This window comes from Urocitellus parryii, chromosome 4 (genome assembly GCF_045843805.1).
Source record: "Urocitellus parryii isolate mUroPar1 chromosome 4, mUroPar1.hap1, whole genome shotgun sequence".
NCBI classification, from domain to species: Eukaryota; Metazoa; Chordata; class Mammalia; order Rodentia; family Sciuridae; genus Urocitellus; species Urocitellus parryii.
In genome coordinates this window covers 175,627,632-175,647,185 of record NC_135534.1, presented here as the reverse complement: position 1 = coordinate 175,647,185, position 19,554 = coordinate 175,627,632, and the positions used below count along the sequence as shown (strand labels likewise).

General features: G+C 40.6%; 1 protein-coding gene across 1 annotated transcript in view; it reads right to left on the bottom strand.

Moving 5' to 3' along the window:
* Positions 1–17,709: 17,709 nt before the first annotated feature.
* Reck (reversion inducing cysteine rich protein with kazal motifs) overlaps positions 17,710–19,554 on the bottom strand; it is a 78,576-nt gene continuing 76,731 nt past the window's right edge. Inside the window, exon 21 of the mRNA XM_026379766.2 lies at positions 17,710–19,269. Within this exon, the coding sequence (XP_026235551.1) occupies positions 19,042–19,269 (228 nt within the window). The 3' untranslated portion in view covers positions 17,710–19,041. The remainder of the gene's footprint in view (positions 19,270–19,554) is intronic.

Sequence of the window (19,554 nt, the reverse complement as noted above, 5' to 3'; positions counted from 1 at the left end):
GAGGACCGCGGTGCTCTCTAGCAAGGTTCGAGGGACGGTTCGGGCCAGCGCCACCAGGGGTCGGTACCCTCCCCACCTCAGTCTGTCCCCGACAGGCCCCCAGTGTGCTCCTTCCCTTCCCCAGGGACTCTGGGCTCCAGAGCTCCTCTCTCCAGGACATACTTACCTCGTAAGTCCAGGTAGGAATTTGGCACTCCCAGACCCTCCTGCGTGAGCTGCCCCAGGGAGGCTCCTGCAGACCGGTCTAACCTACTCATTTGACCCTCATTGCCTGTCAGATCCAGCCAAATTCCCCACCTCCGAAGTCTGGCTTCATTCAGACTTGCCTCTTTACTTCTCTAACTTTGTACCACGCTCCCTTCAAACTTGATTTCCTGATACTTCCAAAACATATGCTTGGATTTCCCACATCTTTGCCGTTTCCTCAGGCTGTTTCCTCCCTGCAACTGCAACGGGTAGAGAAGGGCTGCTGCCTGTCTCTACCCACTGCAGTTCAACCCACTCCTCAAGGTCTGCCAGTATTTTCAGTTACAGAGGCTCTCACCTTTCCTGGTCTTAGCCGAAGTACACACCGGTATTGGGGAGAGTTGGTCACTGTTGAGGCCCCACCCTTATGTGAGAAGAGCTTGGGGGCATTCTGAAGGTGTATCCTGAGTCACCTGAGCCAGTCTCCCGCAGTGACTCCTTCATGGGAAGGGGCTCTGGAAACCCTCCTGTAGGATACTAACTTCAAGACCTCGCCCCCCCCCCTACGCCCAGTAAATGGGTACTGACATGAACAGACCTGCTGATTATAAGGGCAGAATTTGTAATACCAAGGGCTTACAAATGTCCAGTAGGATAATAGGGTTGGTACTGCCCCCTCTATTCTATGCCAGGCAAATGCCCTTTTGTACTTTCATGTTAGAGTGGGTCAAACTAGTGCCCATTGAGTTAAAAGAGACTTCTGGTGCTAGGTGGACATGCCTACAGTCATACCCGACATGCCTACAGTCACCACTGTTAATCCTTATCAGGGGATTAATACGCTGATTTGGTTAGACCTCTATACCCAATCATTTCTGCTCTAAACTTTCTTGCATTCTCTGACACATGAGCTTTTGGGGGACACTGCAGATCTAAAGCATAACAATAATCATTTGACATGTTTAATTCCCTCTTCCATTTGCCAACAAATCCCCATTGAAATCATCAGAATGTCATTGGTCAGGGGTCCAAGGAGGTCCCTCCAAAGAGAATGGGACCTCAACTCAGCCTGGGCAGGTTCTTGACTTTTCTTGTTGAAAAGAATTCCAGGATAGATCAATAGCAAGATACAAGCCAAGATTTATTTAAGGAGAGCAAGGTATACACATCCCAAAAGCAGAATGTGGGCATCCCTGGCTTAGAGAAGGCAAGTGACACACAGTGTTGAACTCATTGATTACATACATGATTTTCACAGGAAGAAACACGCAGCTTCCAAGGCAAGCTTTTTTGAAAATCAAATCCCATGATAACTGTTTTAGTTAGCTTTTTCACTGCTGTGACCAAAAGACCTGACTAGAAAAACTAAAGGAGGAAAAGTTTACTTGGGGGCTCACAATTTCAGAGGTCTCAGTCTGTGTAAGACAGCTTTATTCCTCAGGGCTCAGGGTAAGGTGGAAGAGAGTGATGGAGGAAAGCAGCTCAAGACATGGAACAGGAAGCAGAAAGAAAGTAAGCTCAGTTCACAAAATATAAAAGGCACACCCCCAATGACCCACTTCCTTCAGCCATACCCAACACGCCCACAGTCACCACTGTTAATCCTTATTAGGGGATTAGTACACTGATTTGGTTAGACCTCTATACCCAATCATTTCTGCTCTAAACTTTCTTGCATTCTCTCACACAAGAGCTTTTGGGGGACACTGCAGATCTAAAGCATAACAATAATCATTTGATATTTGGGGCTCGGGGTGTTTCTTTTTGGTTAAGCAGTCTAGCCACAAATCATTTGTGGGCACATTGAGTAAGTCTTTGAATCTGGTGACATTAAATTGATTATGTTTTTTGTCCTTGTTGATGTGTTACAAGCACAGCTGGAAGTTTCGTTTATCTAAGGGTCTCCATCTACTGAGTCTCTTTTTCTCTCTCCCTGAGAACTCACCTGTGTCAAAATGGCCTCCAGAATCTCTAGAAAGCCGTTTAGGTATTCCCCAAACTTCAAGGTCAAGAGTAGAGACCGCTGAGACTAGAGGAGCCACTTACTACACGCAGAGGGGTAGCCCATCTGGGACCACCAGGCCTCAGTCACTTATTCACTCACTGTTCAGAGGTGAGTCATGGAGGTGAGAAGACAGGGTCAAATTCTTAACTCAGTGGTATCTCTGGAGTCTGTGTGGGGTGGGATGCTGTGGACTCTTTGAGCTGACCTTAGCAGCAGGCACAGTGCTGAATGAAGTGAGGGCATGGCCTAGCTGGCCCCTACCAAGAGCCAGGGGCTGGTTAGAGGGGAGGTACTGCCCCAGTGAGCAGACAGAGATAAGCAACAAACAATAAGGTCAGACACAAAGAAGAGCGAGTCACCCAATTTATGAATTTTTGTTGTGTTTTTGTCTTATTTAAGAATGCCTGGCCCAGCATGGTGGCACTCTCCCATAATCCCAGCTACTCAGGAGGCTGAGGCAGGAGGATTGTCAAGTTTGAGGCCATCCTGGGCAACTTAATGAGATCCTATGTCAAATTTTTAAAACATTAACAAGTCTGGGGATGTAGTTCAGTGGTAGATCACCCCTGGGTTCAATCCCCAGTAGAAACACTGACTACAAAAGAAAACAGAATAAGAGAAAATAACTTCTGGGCTGATATAGCTCAGGGGTACAGCATATGCTGAGCCTGGGGAAACCCCTGAGTTCATTTCCTAGCAACAAAAACAAAAACAGAACTCCTTTCCTATTCCAAAATCATGAAAATTGAGCTAGGGATGTCGCTCAGCAGCACAGAACTTGCCTAGCATGTTAAAGGTCTTGGGTTCCATCACCAGCACTGCCGCTCCCCGCCCCCCAAAAAAATCATGAAAAATTTCCTGTTTTCTTCAGGAAGTTTGACTTTTAGTTTTTACATTTAATTCAAGCTCTTTTATTCTTATTTTATTGTGGCATAGTGTGAAGCTGGTTGTGGTTCTCTCTCCTTTCTTCTTTTTTTTCTTTTCTATTTGGCATTGACTATTCCAGTATCATTTCTTCAAAAGATTTTTCTTTTCCAGGTGGCTATCTATCTGGGCTCTCTATTCTGTTCCATTACCTACATATGTATTCTTATACCAGTACCACACTATCTAGATTATAATAGCTTTATAACAAATTTTTAAAAAAATTTTTTTAGTTGTCGATGGACCTTTAATTTATTTATTTATATGTGGTGCTGAGAATTGAGCCCAGTGCCTCACACATGCTAGGTAAGCACTCTTCCACAGAGCTACAACTCCAGCCCCTACAACAAATTTTGAAATAAGGTAGTATAAATCCTCTTTCTTTTTTTTTCTCCCTGAAGTTGTTTTATTTAAGTCTTTAAAAAGTTGTTTTATTTAAGTCCATATGAATTTTAGAGTCAGCTTGACAATTACATTTTTTTTTCCTTTTGTAGTGCCAGGAATCAAACTCAAGGCCTTATGAATGCTTGGCAAGTGTTCTACCACTGACCTACATCCCTAGTCTAGTTAATGGAAAATAAAACAAAAAAAGTTTGTTGGGATTTTGATGCGGATTGCATTAAATGTGTAATTAAATTTGGGGAGAATTGACCTCAATGATATTGAGTTTTCTGATCTATCAGGATGGTATATCTTTCAGTTCATTTTTTAATCTTTAATTTCTCTTGCCATGTTTTATGGGATATTGGTCTGCAGTTAGCTTTTTATTTATTTATTTTTATTGTTTTTTTTTTAATATTTATTTTCTTAGTTCTCGGCGGACACAACATCTTTGTTGGTATGCGGTGCTGAGGATCGAACCTGGGCCGCACGCATGCCAGGCGAGCGCGCTACCGCTTGAGCCACCTCCCCAGCCCCTGCCTTTGGTTTCATTTGGTCTTTTTCTGGTTTCTTGAGGTGGAGCTTGGGTTACTGATTTGAAGCCTTTCTTCTTTTCTAATGTAAATATTTAGTGCTGTAAATTACCTTCTGTGCCCATCTTGAGCTTAATGACAACAATATTGTTTTTATTTTCATTCCATTCAAAATAATTTCTAGTTTCCCTCATGATTTATTCTTTAAGAATTATTTAAAAATATTACTTAATTTCCAAATGTTTGGAAATTTCCCCGCCATATGTTCCTGTCATTGATTCCCACTTTAATCCTATTGAGGACAGAGAATATACTTTGTGTGGCTTCAGCTTTTCTCCATTTACTGAGAATTGTTTTATGGTCCAGGATGTGGGCTATCTTGGTAAATATTCTCAGTACACTTGAAAAGATTATGTGCTTTGTTGTTATTGGGTAGAATGATCCATAAATGCCTGTTACATAAAGTTTATTGATAGTGTTATTCAAGTCTTTTATATCTTTACTGATTTTCTGTCTGCTTGTTTTATCAAAAACAGAGAGCGGGCTGGGGGTGTAGCTCAGTGGTAAGGCACTGGGTTCGATCCTTAGCACCGCATAAAGATAAATAAATAAAGCTATTGTGTCCATCAACAACTAAAAAATATTTTAAAAAAACCAGAGATACTGAGATCTTCAGCTATAATTAAAAATCTGTCTACAATTATGTATCAAATTTGCTTCATGTACTTTAAACCTTTTTATTTGGAATATAATAAACATTTATGATTCTTATATACTCTTGATAAATTGGCTGTTTTATTATTATGAAAGGATGCTATCTTTGGTAATATTCCTTCCTGTGAAATCTACTTATCTGATATTAATATAATCATTTCTGCCTTTTTCCAGTTAGTATTTGTAGGTCCAACTAATTTCTATCCTTCGACTTTTTTTCTTACTTCCACAAATTTGGAAGACTTTATTTTTTTTAAAGATTTTTTTTTTTTAGTTGTAGATGGACACAATACCTTTATTTATTTGTTTATTTTTATGTGATGCTGGGGATTGAACCCAGTGCCTCACACATGCCAGATAAATACTACTGAGCTACAACCCAGGCCCAGAAGACCACTGTTTTACATAGAAAAATACAATTTTTCTTTTATGTTTTGTAGAATAGAGCTTTATAGGCATAGAGCTTTATTTTGATGTGTTTTGAAGGTTAGGTATTTTGAGTAGGGTGCAGTGTGTGTATGCTTTTTGTTTTATTGTAACATTGTTTATGCTAAATTCCTTGTAACTCAATGCTCTGTAAAATATAAAAATTTGAATGCATATGACCAGTGTATATGAACTTGGACAAGTTCAAACTTGACTCAGTTTCCTTCTCTGTAAAGGGGATAGTAGCGTGTCTCCCTCATAGGGTGGTTGATAGAATATAAATGAGCTAATACATGTAAGTTGTTAGAATAGGTCCTAACACATAATTAGCTCTGCAGATATGTTTGTCCCTGATCTATACTTCAACTATTAACTTTGTTCTTTATCTTAAACAAGGCAGCTTCTGTTGACAGGACGTATAGCCAGGACTTTCTTTTTATCTAGTCTGATAATATCTGCCATTTAATTTATGTTTAAGTCTGTTAAACTTGATAACTTTAAAAAAATTTTACGTGGAATGAATACAGATGTAACAAATGTTAGATCTGAGTGTAAATCATAATGAACTCCTGAAAGTAGAATAAATCCAGTCAAGTTTTCTGAACACAATGCAATAAAAATAAAAAATAAAACTTTATAACAAAGATGAACTGGAAAAGTTTAAATCATCTACAAAAAAATTCAAATCCCTCCTAGAACACTGAAAAGCAAAATTAAAACAGATGCTTAGAAGCGAACAACAACTTGAATAGTTGGTAATGGTTAAGAGTGAAGGGCTCAAGTCCATGGTGGCCACATCCAACTCCCAGCTCTGCTGCCCTCTGCCTCTAATCCAAGGGCTTAAGCTTCCCCATGTCTATTTCCTCTCTTGTAATATGAAGAGAGTACTACTTAGAAGATTTCTTAAGGTTAAACAAGATGCAGTTGAAATTACCCTTTAGCCAGGTGCAGTGGTTCATGCCTACAATTCCAGCAATTTGGGGGGCTGAGGCAGGAGAATCACAAGTTCAAAGCCAGCCTCCACTGGCTTTAGTGAGGTCCTCAGCAAATTACCATATATTGTCACATATGTAATATGTTGCAGTCACAATTTTGATGTGTGAAAAGGTAAACCCAAATTCTGCTGCTGGTGGATAACTTAAACTTATATATTCAAAGAAACTCAGTCACACTACTTGAGTTTTCTTTGGGAGAAATACTCAAGCAACTTGGAATCTTTCCTAGCTCTTCTCCACACCTTTGAATAAGTTCCATCAGACTTAGTTTCTTGGGCAGGAGCAGCTGTTTGAGTCTTGGTCACTGCCTCAGGCAAGCTTCCAGAAAGAAAATTGAGGAAATGCCTGTTCCCTGCCCCAGCACAGGATCTTTTATACTCAAATAGAGATTTTGCCAAGTGCTGAACAGCCCAAATCCAGCAAATAGCTACCATGTCTTTCTTTTCAGAGAGGGGATTTTTTTTTCTTTTATCATTTTTCCCAGAATGTGTTACAGCTCATGACTCGGCTCCTAACATCATTATGAATTCTTTCCCAAACTATAGTTTATAATACAAACTATGCTTAAGACCCTCAGGATTTGGCTCTTGATCTATAGATATTTTTTGAGAGGTGGAGTGGGATAGAAATTCAGGGTAATAGCTGATGGATTGAAGGCAATGTCTATTAGAAAGACAAGAGAAAGAAAAATCTTGGCAGAATAATTTCCTTATTTTATTCTGTTATGTTTTCTTTATTATGGCTGTTAGAAAATACATGGGAAGCAGCCAAAGCTATAACTGGAGTAAAATGTATAGTATGATAAATATGAACATAGGCTTTGCTATTAACCACCTGTGTCAACTTGGTGAACCTGTGCTCCTAGAGGAAATACAGGTTTGGTGCTCTAGTCAGGTTTTTTCACTGCTGTGACTAAAAGTCCTGACCAGAACAATTGTAGAGGAGGAAAGATTTATTTGAGGGCTCATGGTTTCAGAGATCTCATAGCAGGCTTCATTTCTTGGGGCTTGAGGGGAGGCAGAACACCATGGTGGAAAAGTATGGCAGAGGGAAGCTGCTCACATGGTGATCAGGAAGCAGAGAGAGGCTCTACTGCCAAATACAAAATATATGCCCCCTGCAAAGCCATGCCCCCAATACCTTCCTCCTCCGGCCATACCCTACCTGCTTTCAGTTACCATTCAATCACCACCAGGGGAATAATTTAGTGATTGGGTTAAGGTTCTCATAACTCAGTCATTCTCCTCTAAACCTTCTTGTATTGTCCCACACATGAACTTTTGGGGAACACTTCACATCCAAACCATAATAGTTGGCATTCATGATAAAAAACATTGAAGAAACTAGGGATAGAAGGAACTAACTTTAGTATCATAAAGGCTATGTATGAAAAATCCAAAGCCAACCTTATAGTAAATGGAGAAAAACTGAAAGCACTTCCTTTAAAATCTGAGACAAGACAAGGATATACAATTTTACCACTCCTAATTAATATAGAGCTAGAAATTCTAGCCAAAGCAATTGGGTAAGAGAAGAAAATAAAAAGGATAAAAATTGGAAAGGAAGAAGTCAAAGTATCACTGTTGCAGATGATATAATCCTATACCTAGGGGGAAAAAATTCCACCCAAAGATTGTTAGAGCTGATAAACAAATTTGGCAAAGTGTCAAGTTAAAAAATCAACATGCAAAAATCAATAGCTTTCCTATATACCAACAATGAATTTGCTCTGAAAGAAATCAGGAAAACAATTCCATTCACAATAGCCTAAAAAAATAAATATGTAGGAATAAATCTAACCAAGGAAGTGAAGGAGCTCTATAATGAAAACTATAGAATGTTTTTTTTAAAGAGAGAGAGAGAGAGAATTTTTTAATATTTATTTTTCAGTTTTCAGCGGACACAATATCTTTGTTTGTATGTGGTGCTGAGGATCGAACCCGGGCCGCACGCATGCCAGGCGGGCGCGCCACCACCTGAGCCACATACCCAGCCCCCAAAACTATAGAATGTTAAAGAAAGAAATTAAAGAAGACCTCCAAAGATGAAAAGACTTCCCATGTTCATGGATAAGCAGAATTAATATTATTAAAATGGCCATATTACCAAAAGCAATATACAGATTCAATGCAATTACCCATCAAAATGACATTTTTTACAGAACAAGAAAATTCAGTCCTAAAATTCATTCAGAAAAATCAAAGATCCAGAATAGCCAAAGCAATTTTAAGCCAAAAAGCAATGATAGAGGTATCACAATACTTGACTTCAAATTATATTACAGATCTATAGTAACAAAAACTGCATGGTATTGGCAGAAAAACAGGTGCATATACCAGTGGTGAAGAATAGAAGACATAGAGACAAACCCACATACCTATAGTCATCTGGTCCTTGACAAAGGTGGCAGAAACATACATTGGAGAAAGATAACTTCTTTAACATATAATACTGGGAAAACTAGTTATCCATCTGTAGAAGATTAAAACTAGACCCTTTTCTCTCACCCTGCACAAAAATCAGCTCACAATGAATCCAAGACCTAGGAATTAGAACAGAAACTATGCAACTCCTAGAAGAAAACATAGAGTCAACACTCCAGCATATAGACTCAGGCAACAACTTTCTCAATAGGACCCCTGAAGATTAGGAAATGATACCAAGGGTTAATAAATGGGATGACATCAAATTTAAAAGCTTCTGCACAGCAAAAGAAACAGGAATGTGAAGAGAACCTACAGAAAGGAAGAAAATTTTTGTTAGCTACTCTTTGAGGGAGGAAATACAGGGTTGGGTTTTTCTGAACATCTGGTCACAACCTTTCATCCAATCAGTACAGAAAAGGTGGAGCCTTAGTAGCATCAATTGTAATTGGTATTGATGATACTATTTGCCTCATAGAGAGGCTGTGAGAATTCCATGAGATAATTTATTTAAAGTACTTGGGACTCTGCTTATATGATAGGTATCCCTGGACAATCTTGAGTAAGTGGGCCAAGAGTCTTTCTTGGTTATATTTGGCCTTTCTTTCTTCCTTCCTTCCTTCCTTCCTTCCTTCCTTCCTTCCTTCCTTCCTTCCTTCCTTTCCTTTCTTTCTTTCTTACCGGGAATTGAGCTCAAGGGCACTTGACCACTGAGCCACATCCCTAGCCCTATTTTGTATTTTATTTAGAGAAAGGGTCTCACTGAGTTGCTTAGTGACTCGATAAGTTGCTGAGGCTGGCTTTGAACTCACGGATCCTCCTGTCTCAACCTCCTGAGCTCTGGGATTACAGGTGTGCACCACTGCGCCCAACTTTGGTTATTTGTCATACAAAAATCCTTCCAGTAGAAACTGTCAAAAGGAGCATGATGTATAAGGTTCAAGTTGTTTTAGTCCCAGGAGATAATAGGTGTGAAGTACAACACAGCATAAAGTATTTGCTAGATTTCACATGATGATTTATAATGTACTATTCCTATAAATGTATAGACCAAATTCATCTCTGTTGCTCCAAATAAGAAAGAAAAAATGTAGTTAGATGATCTGTCTGGCAATCTTTGATAAACAAAAGAAAAGTAGGAAGGTATGAAAAAAGAAATATTGCCCAGGCTGTGACAATGTAGAGGAACCTCTTATTTTGCCTTCTTCCTAAGACTCTTATCTGACTCTGACCAGAGCATTAAAACCAGTAAGGAGAGAAGATTCACCATCAAAGGGCTAAGAAAAAAGTATAGAAAATGCCTTAATATTACTGAATACTTTCTTAATTTGAAAATGAAGAAACATAATGAAAATATACCTTTATATGGATATCTGATTTTAGAATTCTGAACCTTACATTGATTTGTAATCTGTAATTTGGGGCCTAGAGAGAGAAGACTCCCCGATTTTTAGCAAAAATTCCCCTAATATGGCCTCAAACATGATAGATGGTCAATAAAATTTAAAAGTAACATATTGTTTAAAAAGAGAAAAATAAATAAATAAAGTGTTGAAATAAAGGAGCTAGACAAGCAATGAAAAACAGAGAAATATTGAATGAATGCTGAAGTGTTTAGGGGTAAAAATGTACTGATGTTTGCAACTTATTTGAAATGCATAAAAAGTCAATTTAGACTTACTCTGAAATATAAAAATAAGAAAGCTAGATAGAAGGATAGGTGGGTCAATAAAAGCAAATATATGAAACTTTATTTCTAGAATCCAGATGGTGAGTATGTAGATTTTCATTTTCAAATTTTTTCATAGGTTTGAAAATTTCCATGAGACATTTAAAAGGTAACTGAGAAAAGAAATTGACAGAGATGCTGGGGCTGGGGCTCAGTGGTAGAGCACTTGCATAGCATGTTTGAGGCACTGGATTTAATCTTCAGCACAACATAAAAACAAATAAATAATAAAATAAATGTATTGTGTCCATCTACAACTGAAAATATTTTTTTTTTAAATTGATATAGATAAAACAGAAAATTATATATTAGAAAAGAGAAAAACAGCAGATTTGTGAAATACATCCTAGAATTGGAAGACATATTCAATAGATATATCTCTACAAAATCAACTCAATAAAAAATTGGGAGCTGGGCCTGGTGGCACAAGCCTGTAATCCCAGCCACTCAAGAGTCTGGGCAGGAGGATTATAATGTAGTGAGCCAGCCTCAGCAATTTAGGGAGACCCCATTTCAAATTTTATTTATTTATTTATTTATTTATTTTGGTACTAGGAATTGAACTCAGGGGCACATTACCACGAAGCTACATCCCGAGCCATTTTTATTTTTTAAGGAGACAAAACTCCAATGTACCATTTCAGTAAAAAGAAAGAGGAGGCTGCCAGGTATGATAGCCTATGCCAGTAATCCCAGTTTCTTGGGAGGCGGAGGCAGAAGGATCACAAGTTTGAGGTCTGCCACAGTGACTTAGTGAGGCCCTGTCTCAAAATAAACAAATAAAAGGGCTGAGGCTGTAGCTTGGTGCACAAGGATTTGGGTTCAATTCCTACTACTGCAAAAGGAATAAAAAGAGGGAGGCAATCTCTTTTAAGAAGTGTTCAGAAAGATAATACTGATGACTTCCTACTAGTAGTTTTTCTTTATTGGGTACTTTTCTGGGAAAATAAAAATGACTAGTGTTTAAGGGGAGAGGGACAAGAAAGCAGGAGAAACCTAAATGAATCAATATAGCTATGGAGAAAAAAATAAAATAAAAATAAAAATATCATCACTTGCCCAAATAGAGCTGAGCCCAGATATTTGCAGGCTAGTTCCATCAGATCTTTGAGAGATAGATGATTGTGGTACTATAGTTTTTCCTAGGTATCTGCAGGGCATTGGTTCCTGAAAACCCCTCATTAATACCAAAATCTGTAGATGCTCAAGTCTCTTATATAAAATGGCATAGTATTCGCAAATAATCTGGGCCCATGCTCCTGTGTACTTTAAATCATCTCTAGATACTTATAAGACCTCATACAATGTAAAAGCTATCTAAATGTTAATATAATGTATTATTTAGGAAATAATGACAAGGAAAATTCTGTATGTGTTCATTTTTTTTCTCAAATATTTTTGATCCAGTATTGATTGAATCCGTGGATGAAGAACCTATGGAGATGAAAGACCAACTGTATTAACATGTCCTCTAACAAGCTAGAATGATCCTAATTGCAAAACCTGAACAATATAACAAGTTAAAAAATACTATCAGTAACATCATTTATGAATATCAACATCAAAATTCTAAATAAATATCAGCAAATTTTAATCATAGTTGTACATTGAGAGACTAATGCAGGATGCCTAAATAAAACTTACTTCAAGGATATAAGGATGGTTTAATATTAAGAAACACATTTACAATTTATAACATTAACATGCTAAAGGAAAATATAATGTAAATGGGTGCTGAAAATATACTTGATAAAATTCAACATCTCTTACTGATTTAAAAAAATTCTAGGGCCGGGATATAGCTCAGTGGTAAAGCGCTTGTCTAGCATGCTTGAGGCACTGGATTCAATCCCCAGCATAGGAAAAAAAAAAAAAAAACAAACAAGACAAAATCTCTGATTTTTCCCTCAGCAAATAAAGAGAAAACTCTTGAAACTAAGGATAAATAATGATACCAATGGGCAACACTTAGTGTTTAAATCAACTATGCCAGGCTTAACAGGAAAACAGCAAAGACATTCCCATTAAAATCCAGAACACCATTATTACCCTATGTTCACATTTGACTACTCGACCTGCGTGACTCTACATCATGTACAACCAGAGAACGAGAAGTTATATTCCATTTATGTATGATGTATCAAAGTGCATTCTACTGTCGTGTATAACTAATTAGGTCAAATTTTAAAAAATTCAGAGCATGAGTTTTTTTGCTCTTCTCACTGTTATTATTCAGTTCTGAGACTTCTAATCAATACTAGAACAACAAAGAGAGATGAAAGGTTTCTTACCGCTTTGTAAAAGGAAGAGCACCTTCCCTGCCCCACCCCTCCCACCCCATGGCTTATTCCTGGAAAAGCCTAATAAAATATATGAAACAAATGGAAAAAAAATAAATGACATCCAGGTCCGTGAAAAGTATTTTTAAAAATCCAAAGTTTTTTTTTTTTTTTTTTTTTTTTTGCACAGTATCAGTAACCAGTTGGAGCAGGCCATGGAGGAAACACTGACAACAGCAACAACCAATTTTAAAATCACCCAGTATAGACCTCCTCCCTTACACCACATTCATTTCCTTAAGATGCCTGCCTTCCTCGCACGCCACCAGGCTGGGTTGTTGGAGGAAGGAGATGCCTACTTACTGTGACAGGGTGTGCTTGCTCTTGGCAGCTCCTTGCTGATGCAGAAGGTGAGCTCGTTCTGAATCCAGAGCCACCACCTTCCCCCACTCCTGTGGCCAAAGCCCAGACCTTCACTTTAGAACCAGTCAACACTGGGCACAGGAAACTTTATGGAACCGGCAGAGGAGCATGAATGTAGTTCTGCCACAGCCTCAAGCACTCCACCCTGGGTGCCAGTGTTTGTGTGGCTTGGGAGGAGAGAGCCCCGACTCCTTTTAAGGTTGCAGAGGGATGGGGAAGTGTCTAGAAGCTGAGCTGGATGGAGCATGCACTGGAACATGTGTGCTTAAAGAAGGGCTAAGGGGAGAGGAATGGAGTGGACAAGAGGTCAGGAAGGAAGTAGTTCAGTGCTTCTCCCACGGAGGGTGGTTCGAGGAATGAGGAGTAGATCATGTCTTACCTTACCCCTTGGCACTGCCCTCACCTGCTGTGTGGTATATCTTCTTTTTGCTCCACTTTCTTCCCTAAATCAACTCAGCCCTGTTCTCTGTTCCCAAGCTGGCCTACAGAGCTACTCCACAGGCCCCCTTGCCTTGGGTTACTTTCTCCACGCAGCTTCCCTCTCTTGGGGTTCTGCTAGTCCCCTCACCCCACTGGGTCGGGCTCCGGGAAGTTCACAGCCCCACTGTTACTGCTCATGTGCTGCCCACCCCTGTGGTTTCTCCACACCTATGGGCCCATTCCTTTGTGAATAGTCCCTTTACCAAATCTTCCTCAAATTCATCCCAACCTGGTTGGGCTTTCTGTTTTCCTGTGGGGACCCCGACCTATATAAATGCTTACCTGCCTATTTGTAAAGCAACTGCTCACACCTGCTACAGAGTTCAGTGGGAGACTGGGAAAGACAAGAAGGTGGTCCTTAGGATAAAAGAATGTCACCTGATTACCTGGTAGGATTCTGACCAAGTGGGGTTTCCGCATGTGAACCGTCAGATTGGGAAGGACCCATCAGCAGACAGTGTCCCAAATATGAACTTCTCCTCCTAGGGTCAGTGAGGTAGCCACTTCCTCTGCCATTGTGGACAGAGGAGGGACCCTCTCCGGATTACAGAAAGACCCATGTACAGAGATGGCTGAATGTCTGGTGGAGGCAGAGAGAGGAAGGTGTGAGGCTTTTCCCTTTGTTTATGTTTCCAGGTGTTTGCGGGGGAATGTGTATATGCCATTATTATAGAAAAACAATACAGTGAACTTTGTTTTGGAAGAATGGAAGATGGGGAGCACAGGGGTGCTCCTGCCTGCCACTCATCCCCAACAGCTTAATTGCCAAGGCTCAGCTCCAGAATGTAACTCAACCTGGGTCTGGCAGTTGCCATCTGTATACATCAGGCACTGTGTAAACAGTCCTAGACAGCTCTGGAAGACTGTGGCAGTTGTTTTTATGATTCCTGTTGCTCCTTGAACCTGTCTCCCTCGACCCATTTCGCCTGTCTGAACTCAGTTGACCTGCTTTGCTTGCCGCCTGGCACTGCCCTCTTGACCTTGTCTTGCATGACTCTACCTCCAACAAGCTTCCTTGTGCTAGAGAAGGCCAGACCTGGCCTCCAGCTGTGGCTTTGCCCTGCCTTGGCGTGTGGCTTCTGCCCTCAGGGCCTGTTTCTGTGTATACAGTGGAAATCCAACCTCAGCCCCAAGATTGGTGGATTAGGGAAAGACAGTCCCTAGGAGCCATCCCTCTGATCCCTCTGCCTTCCCTTCCTCTCAGCTGGCAAAGTGCACAACACAGGCCTCTTTGTAGCCGGGAGAGAGGGAGGAAGCCTCCTGGAGAAGGGTCTCCTGTCTCTTTGAGAAATAGAGCACTCTCCAGGAGAGTGTGCAGGCTTCACTCCACCAGCCCAGTGCTGGAGGAGAAGCCTTCAGTCAAATGAAGGAGAATAATATTGGGTTTTATGTCAAGACCATTAATGTCCTGGTGGGTTTAATTCTCCTCCCATGGTCGAGCTGAAACAGACCCGGCTAATCCTACAGGGAGGGACTGGCCCAGGGGAAGCCTGGCCCCCATCCTGGCGCAGTTTGTATTTCCTTAATAGAACCCAGGATGTAAAAGAAGTGTTGACTTAACTAATACACAGACCAGTAGGTGAAGTCGATGGGCACACCCAGCACATCAGGGTTATCCAGCTGGTCAGTGTAGCTGGAAGGGCAAGGGCAGAGGCATTGGCTGCCACTCTGGTGTAGCATTCGAGCCCAGCACAGCTGACATGCCTCACACCTCCCCTCCCAATGTGTCAGCTCTGCTGTCCTACCGGCACAGAACAGGACTCTCCCATTCCCATACTCAAGCTCTTCTTCCTGCTTTCTGCCTTTGCTCAAAGTCATCTGGCAGAGCCTCCCGATTTCCAGAAGGCCCAGCTCAAATCAAACCTTCTGTTAGAAGCCTTCTGTCTTCTCCCTTGTTAGAGTCTAGCTCCACTTCCTTATGTTTTGCATGGCATGTTGTGTGTGCTGTTAGATTACCTACTCTAAGGTGAACCGTAACTAGGGGAAGTGCCACTCAGCAACTCTTTCTTGGTTGACAATGTTCTTCCCAGGAACAAACAAATGCCCCACAACTTATATTGAAAATGTCCTCATGAGGGTCGTGGATATGCCTCAGTGGTAGGGTGCTCTCCTAACATGTGTGAGAAGTCCTGGGTTCAATCCTAAGCACCAAAAAACAAACAAACAAAACACCCAAAAGGCTTCACGACTGTCTATGAACAATGCCAACAGTGACATCATGCCAAGCTCACTGACTCCTTGAGAGGTGAGGCTTGCCTCTGTTGGGGGCATGGAGGTCAGACCTCTCACCCCGTCTGCTCTGAGCAGTCACTCATCTAGCCTAGGCTAGGGGAGGCAGAAAGGGTGTTCACACTGAATATGGGGTGTAAACTTTAAAATAACCAGGAGAGAGATCTGAGAAATGAAATGAGGTTGTTTAAATAACTGGAGGTTAGGAATCCAGGAGAAGGTGTTGTGGGGGTTCTACTCCCTGCTGGGAAATGGGTCCACATGGTACATTCAGGAAAAACGAGTTGTTTCCAAATTTATACTCTAGCAAGTAAAAACTGCAAGAAGACTCACATTGAAGCAAAAGCTGTTGGTGGACCTGCAATGGCACTTTGCCTTCCATACTTACCATTCTGAACCCTGCCTTGGTTTGGGCAGCAGTGTACACAGTCCTTGGACTAAGCCAGACATGGCATGGCCATCCTATTCCCCTGGGCCAGGGACTGTTCTAGAGGTGGGAGTACAACTCAGTCCTGGCCACGGAGGTACAAGGAATAAATGTGGATGAATTTCTGAGAAATATTTTTCTTATATATAAAAGGCACAAGTGGCAAGGAGAAATCACTGTGGCTCTTGTCCCCTTTCTTCTTGCTCGGAACACTGTGCTTGGAGTCTGTGGACTTGGTTTCATTACCCCAGTTTGTAGAAGACTGAACTCACTTTCACGCAGTGACCTCACTCTCTGAATTGTCTTCCTTCTGCACAACTCCTCTCCTGGGCCCCCAGGCCTTCCCTGTGCTAGCCCCTGGCACACTTACAGGGTACAGGTTCCCCAATGTCTCTCCCTATAGTTCCACTTCTCTCTCATGGGTCTCAAGTCTTCTGCTGGAGAGCCATCCAGGAGGGGCTCCACCTGCTCTGGTGCTGGGAAGCCATTCATCGTCTGTCCCAGAGGCAGCCTGGTGTCCATGGCAGCCAGAAATTGAAGAACATTATCCCCTCGACCTGTCCTGGGCTTCTTTCTCCTCTCACCATTTTTGGAGTTCTCATTCATGATTATGCTACCAGAAACTTTAGATCTTTCTCCCCCTTGAGATATCCCCACAAACCCCCAAGGCCAAATCCCTTCGCAGCTCCCTAATTTTCTTTTCAGACCATGAAACTTCTACTGTTTTTCTAATAAAAAAATTTCCTCAGGTCTGGCCGTTGTCCCACCTGATAAGGAAGGACCTCTGTGGTAGACTGTGTTATCCAAAATACTCATTGCTCTTGCCCACAACACACACAGACACTACGGGAAGATTTTACATCTCCATCCTTGGAATTCAGGAGCAGCCCTGTTCCTTTCTTTAACCAGTAAAATGTAGGCAGGAATGACAGTGTCACTTCTGAGTAGACTTCAGAGTCAGCTTGTGTTCTGTGTCTCTTTTCTCCCTTTTGTGAGAACACTGGAATGGGTCCTGGAGTGAAGAGAGGGTTGAGAAGAGCTGCAGCTGACCCACAGTGGACAAGTAGTGAGAACAGCATAGAAGCTTTTGTGGTTGTAAGCCATTAAGGTTTCTGGGGACTTAGCCTAAGTTGATTGATATTACTTCTCAGATCCTCATCAGTAGACCCTGCATTCCCATATTACAGAGTCTTCTCTGTCTCAGGATGTGCCCTGGAGCTGACACATCAGGCCCAGGGAAGTGGGAAGTAGAACTACCTTGTCTGTTCCCAGGTCTCAGAAGGCCTGAGCTCTCTCTGTCCTGAGGCCTAAAGCTGGGGTCTCTGGACCTGGCTCTGCTGCTATCTGTCCTTGGGCCATGCATGAGTCCATTTGTTCTAGCTGCATTGCTGTCCCGGGACCCTTAGATTAGGATAATAACATGCCATGGCTTCTTATTCCAGAGTAAAGACACAGCTCACCCAAGGTGATCAATAGTTTCATTTTGAATGTATACATTACTTGGAAATACACATAATCATATAAAATTATTTTTATTAAAATAGAAAAGCTTTCTAGTATATTGCATTGAAGACATTTATACAGAAATGAGTAATTGCAACAAACATGCTACATCAGCATTGAGATATTCTGAAAACTTTAAGTGCCCACTTTTCAACAACATTTTGGTATAATAAGCATGTCCCTATATGTTTCAGAAGGTATATATAATACTGAAAAAATACTTCATGTAAAAATCTAAGCTCAGGTGCATTCAAACAAGAAGTATTACATTGAATAGCTTATTTCAAACTGTGAAACACATTCAAAGAATCCAATTTCTGAGACAACATGCAAACATTTTAATACTCAGCTTGACATTTTTAAATATATAAACCACAATTCTTTATACTTCTATATATCAAAAAAGAAAGTCAGACAGAATATTTATCTACATTGTGCACATCACAAAAAGCAAATGTGTCTTCCTGAACGGAAAGTACTGGGTTAACACACATGATTGTCATTTTACAAATATGGCTATTCACCTTCTTCATAATAAAATAGAAAAATCATGTATTATTTACAAGAATTACTAATTATTTCACTTTTTGGCAATCATATAAGTAGCAGCAATTGGTTTAAAGATTGATGCTTAAAAACTCTAAATTTAATTCCATGAATACAGAAGAACATATATCTGGTTAATGTAAAAACTGCATGATGTGAGATGCTCTGATGAGATGTAAGTTATCTCTTTCACAAAAGTCAGGGGCACAAATTAGTGACTACTAATACTGTCACTTACAACATTTAATTATATGAGAGTCATTTGGTCAGCTTGCTTTTGCTTAGCACAATAGATGGGTCCCGAATTGAATTTCGATAAATTAGCTTAAATCTATCTTATGATTTACATGATAATTTCAAAGCTCTATATTTCATACTAACAGCAGTGATTCTTCACTGGACTTCCCAGCTTCTAGAATAGGTATTTGTAAACAAAAACATACACAATGGCAACATTCATACTTAAAGGAACTCTGAAATGAAGTTTCTGAGATATGAGCCTGACAGTGAAGTAAGTTCTCTTTCTTTACCAGTGATGTTAAATCTGCTTTAGAGTGGGGACCCATCTACTGAGCAAAATATAAGTCATGAGGCATTGATCCACCAGAGAGAGCATTCTCTTTCATTAGTATTTGAAAGAATGTATTTTAACATTTATAAAAACAATAAAAAAACCCTACTAATATTGGCAGATAAAAAAAAAATACTGTGTGGTGAAAAGAGGTGACATGTGCTTTTACTTGGCCATTATTCAACTACCGACCAGCAGTCCTGAATGAATGTCTTTCACAAGGTAGGAAAGTTGGGTCAAGGAACCCTTTGCACCTTTTGTGGGCAGTCAGTGATGTTTCCAGGGCAAGTGCAAGGCAAGGCCCAGGCTGAGGAGGAGGAGGAGGAGGAAGGAGTGGCAGGGAGGCCTGGCCCTGATGCTGGCTGAGGGCAGGCTGTTGGAGACCTGCACCTGGGAGATGATGAGGGCAGAGAGAGGGACGTGGGATGCCAGAGTGGGGCTGTCAGAGTTGATAAGGGATTCGATCTTCTCTGCTTCCTTATTGCAGGCTTCAATCTGCAAAGGGAAAATAAAACCCTTTCAATATCAAGCCACAGATTCTGTGCAAAGGTCTAGTCAGGCAAAGTCCATAATCTCCAAAGAAGTGTGACCTCCAAGGGTGTTTGCTTTCTTTCTGCCCTTCTTAGCCCAAGCAACATTTTGTTTTATTTATTACATAAATATAAGAGCATGAATGGAAATCGGAAAAGAAATGATCCAAAATGCCACTGCCCTAATTAAAAGATTGTTTTCATTTTTCCATGATGCTTTTCACTGATTTTCCAAATTATTCAATGTAGT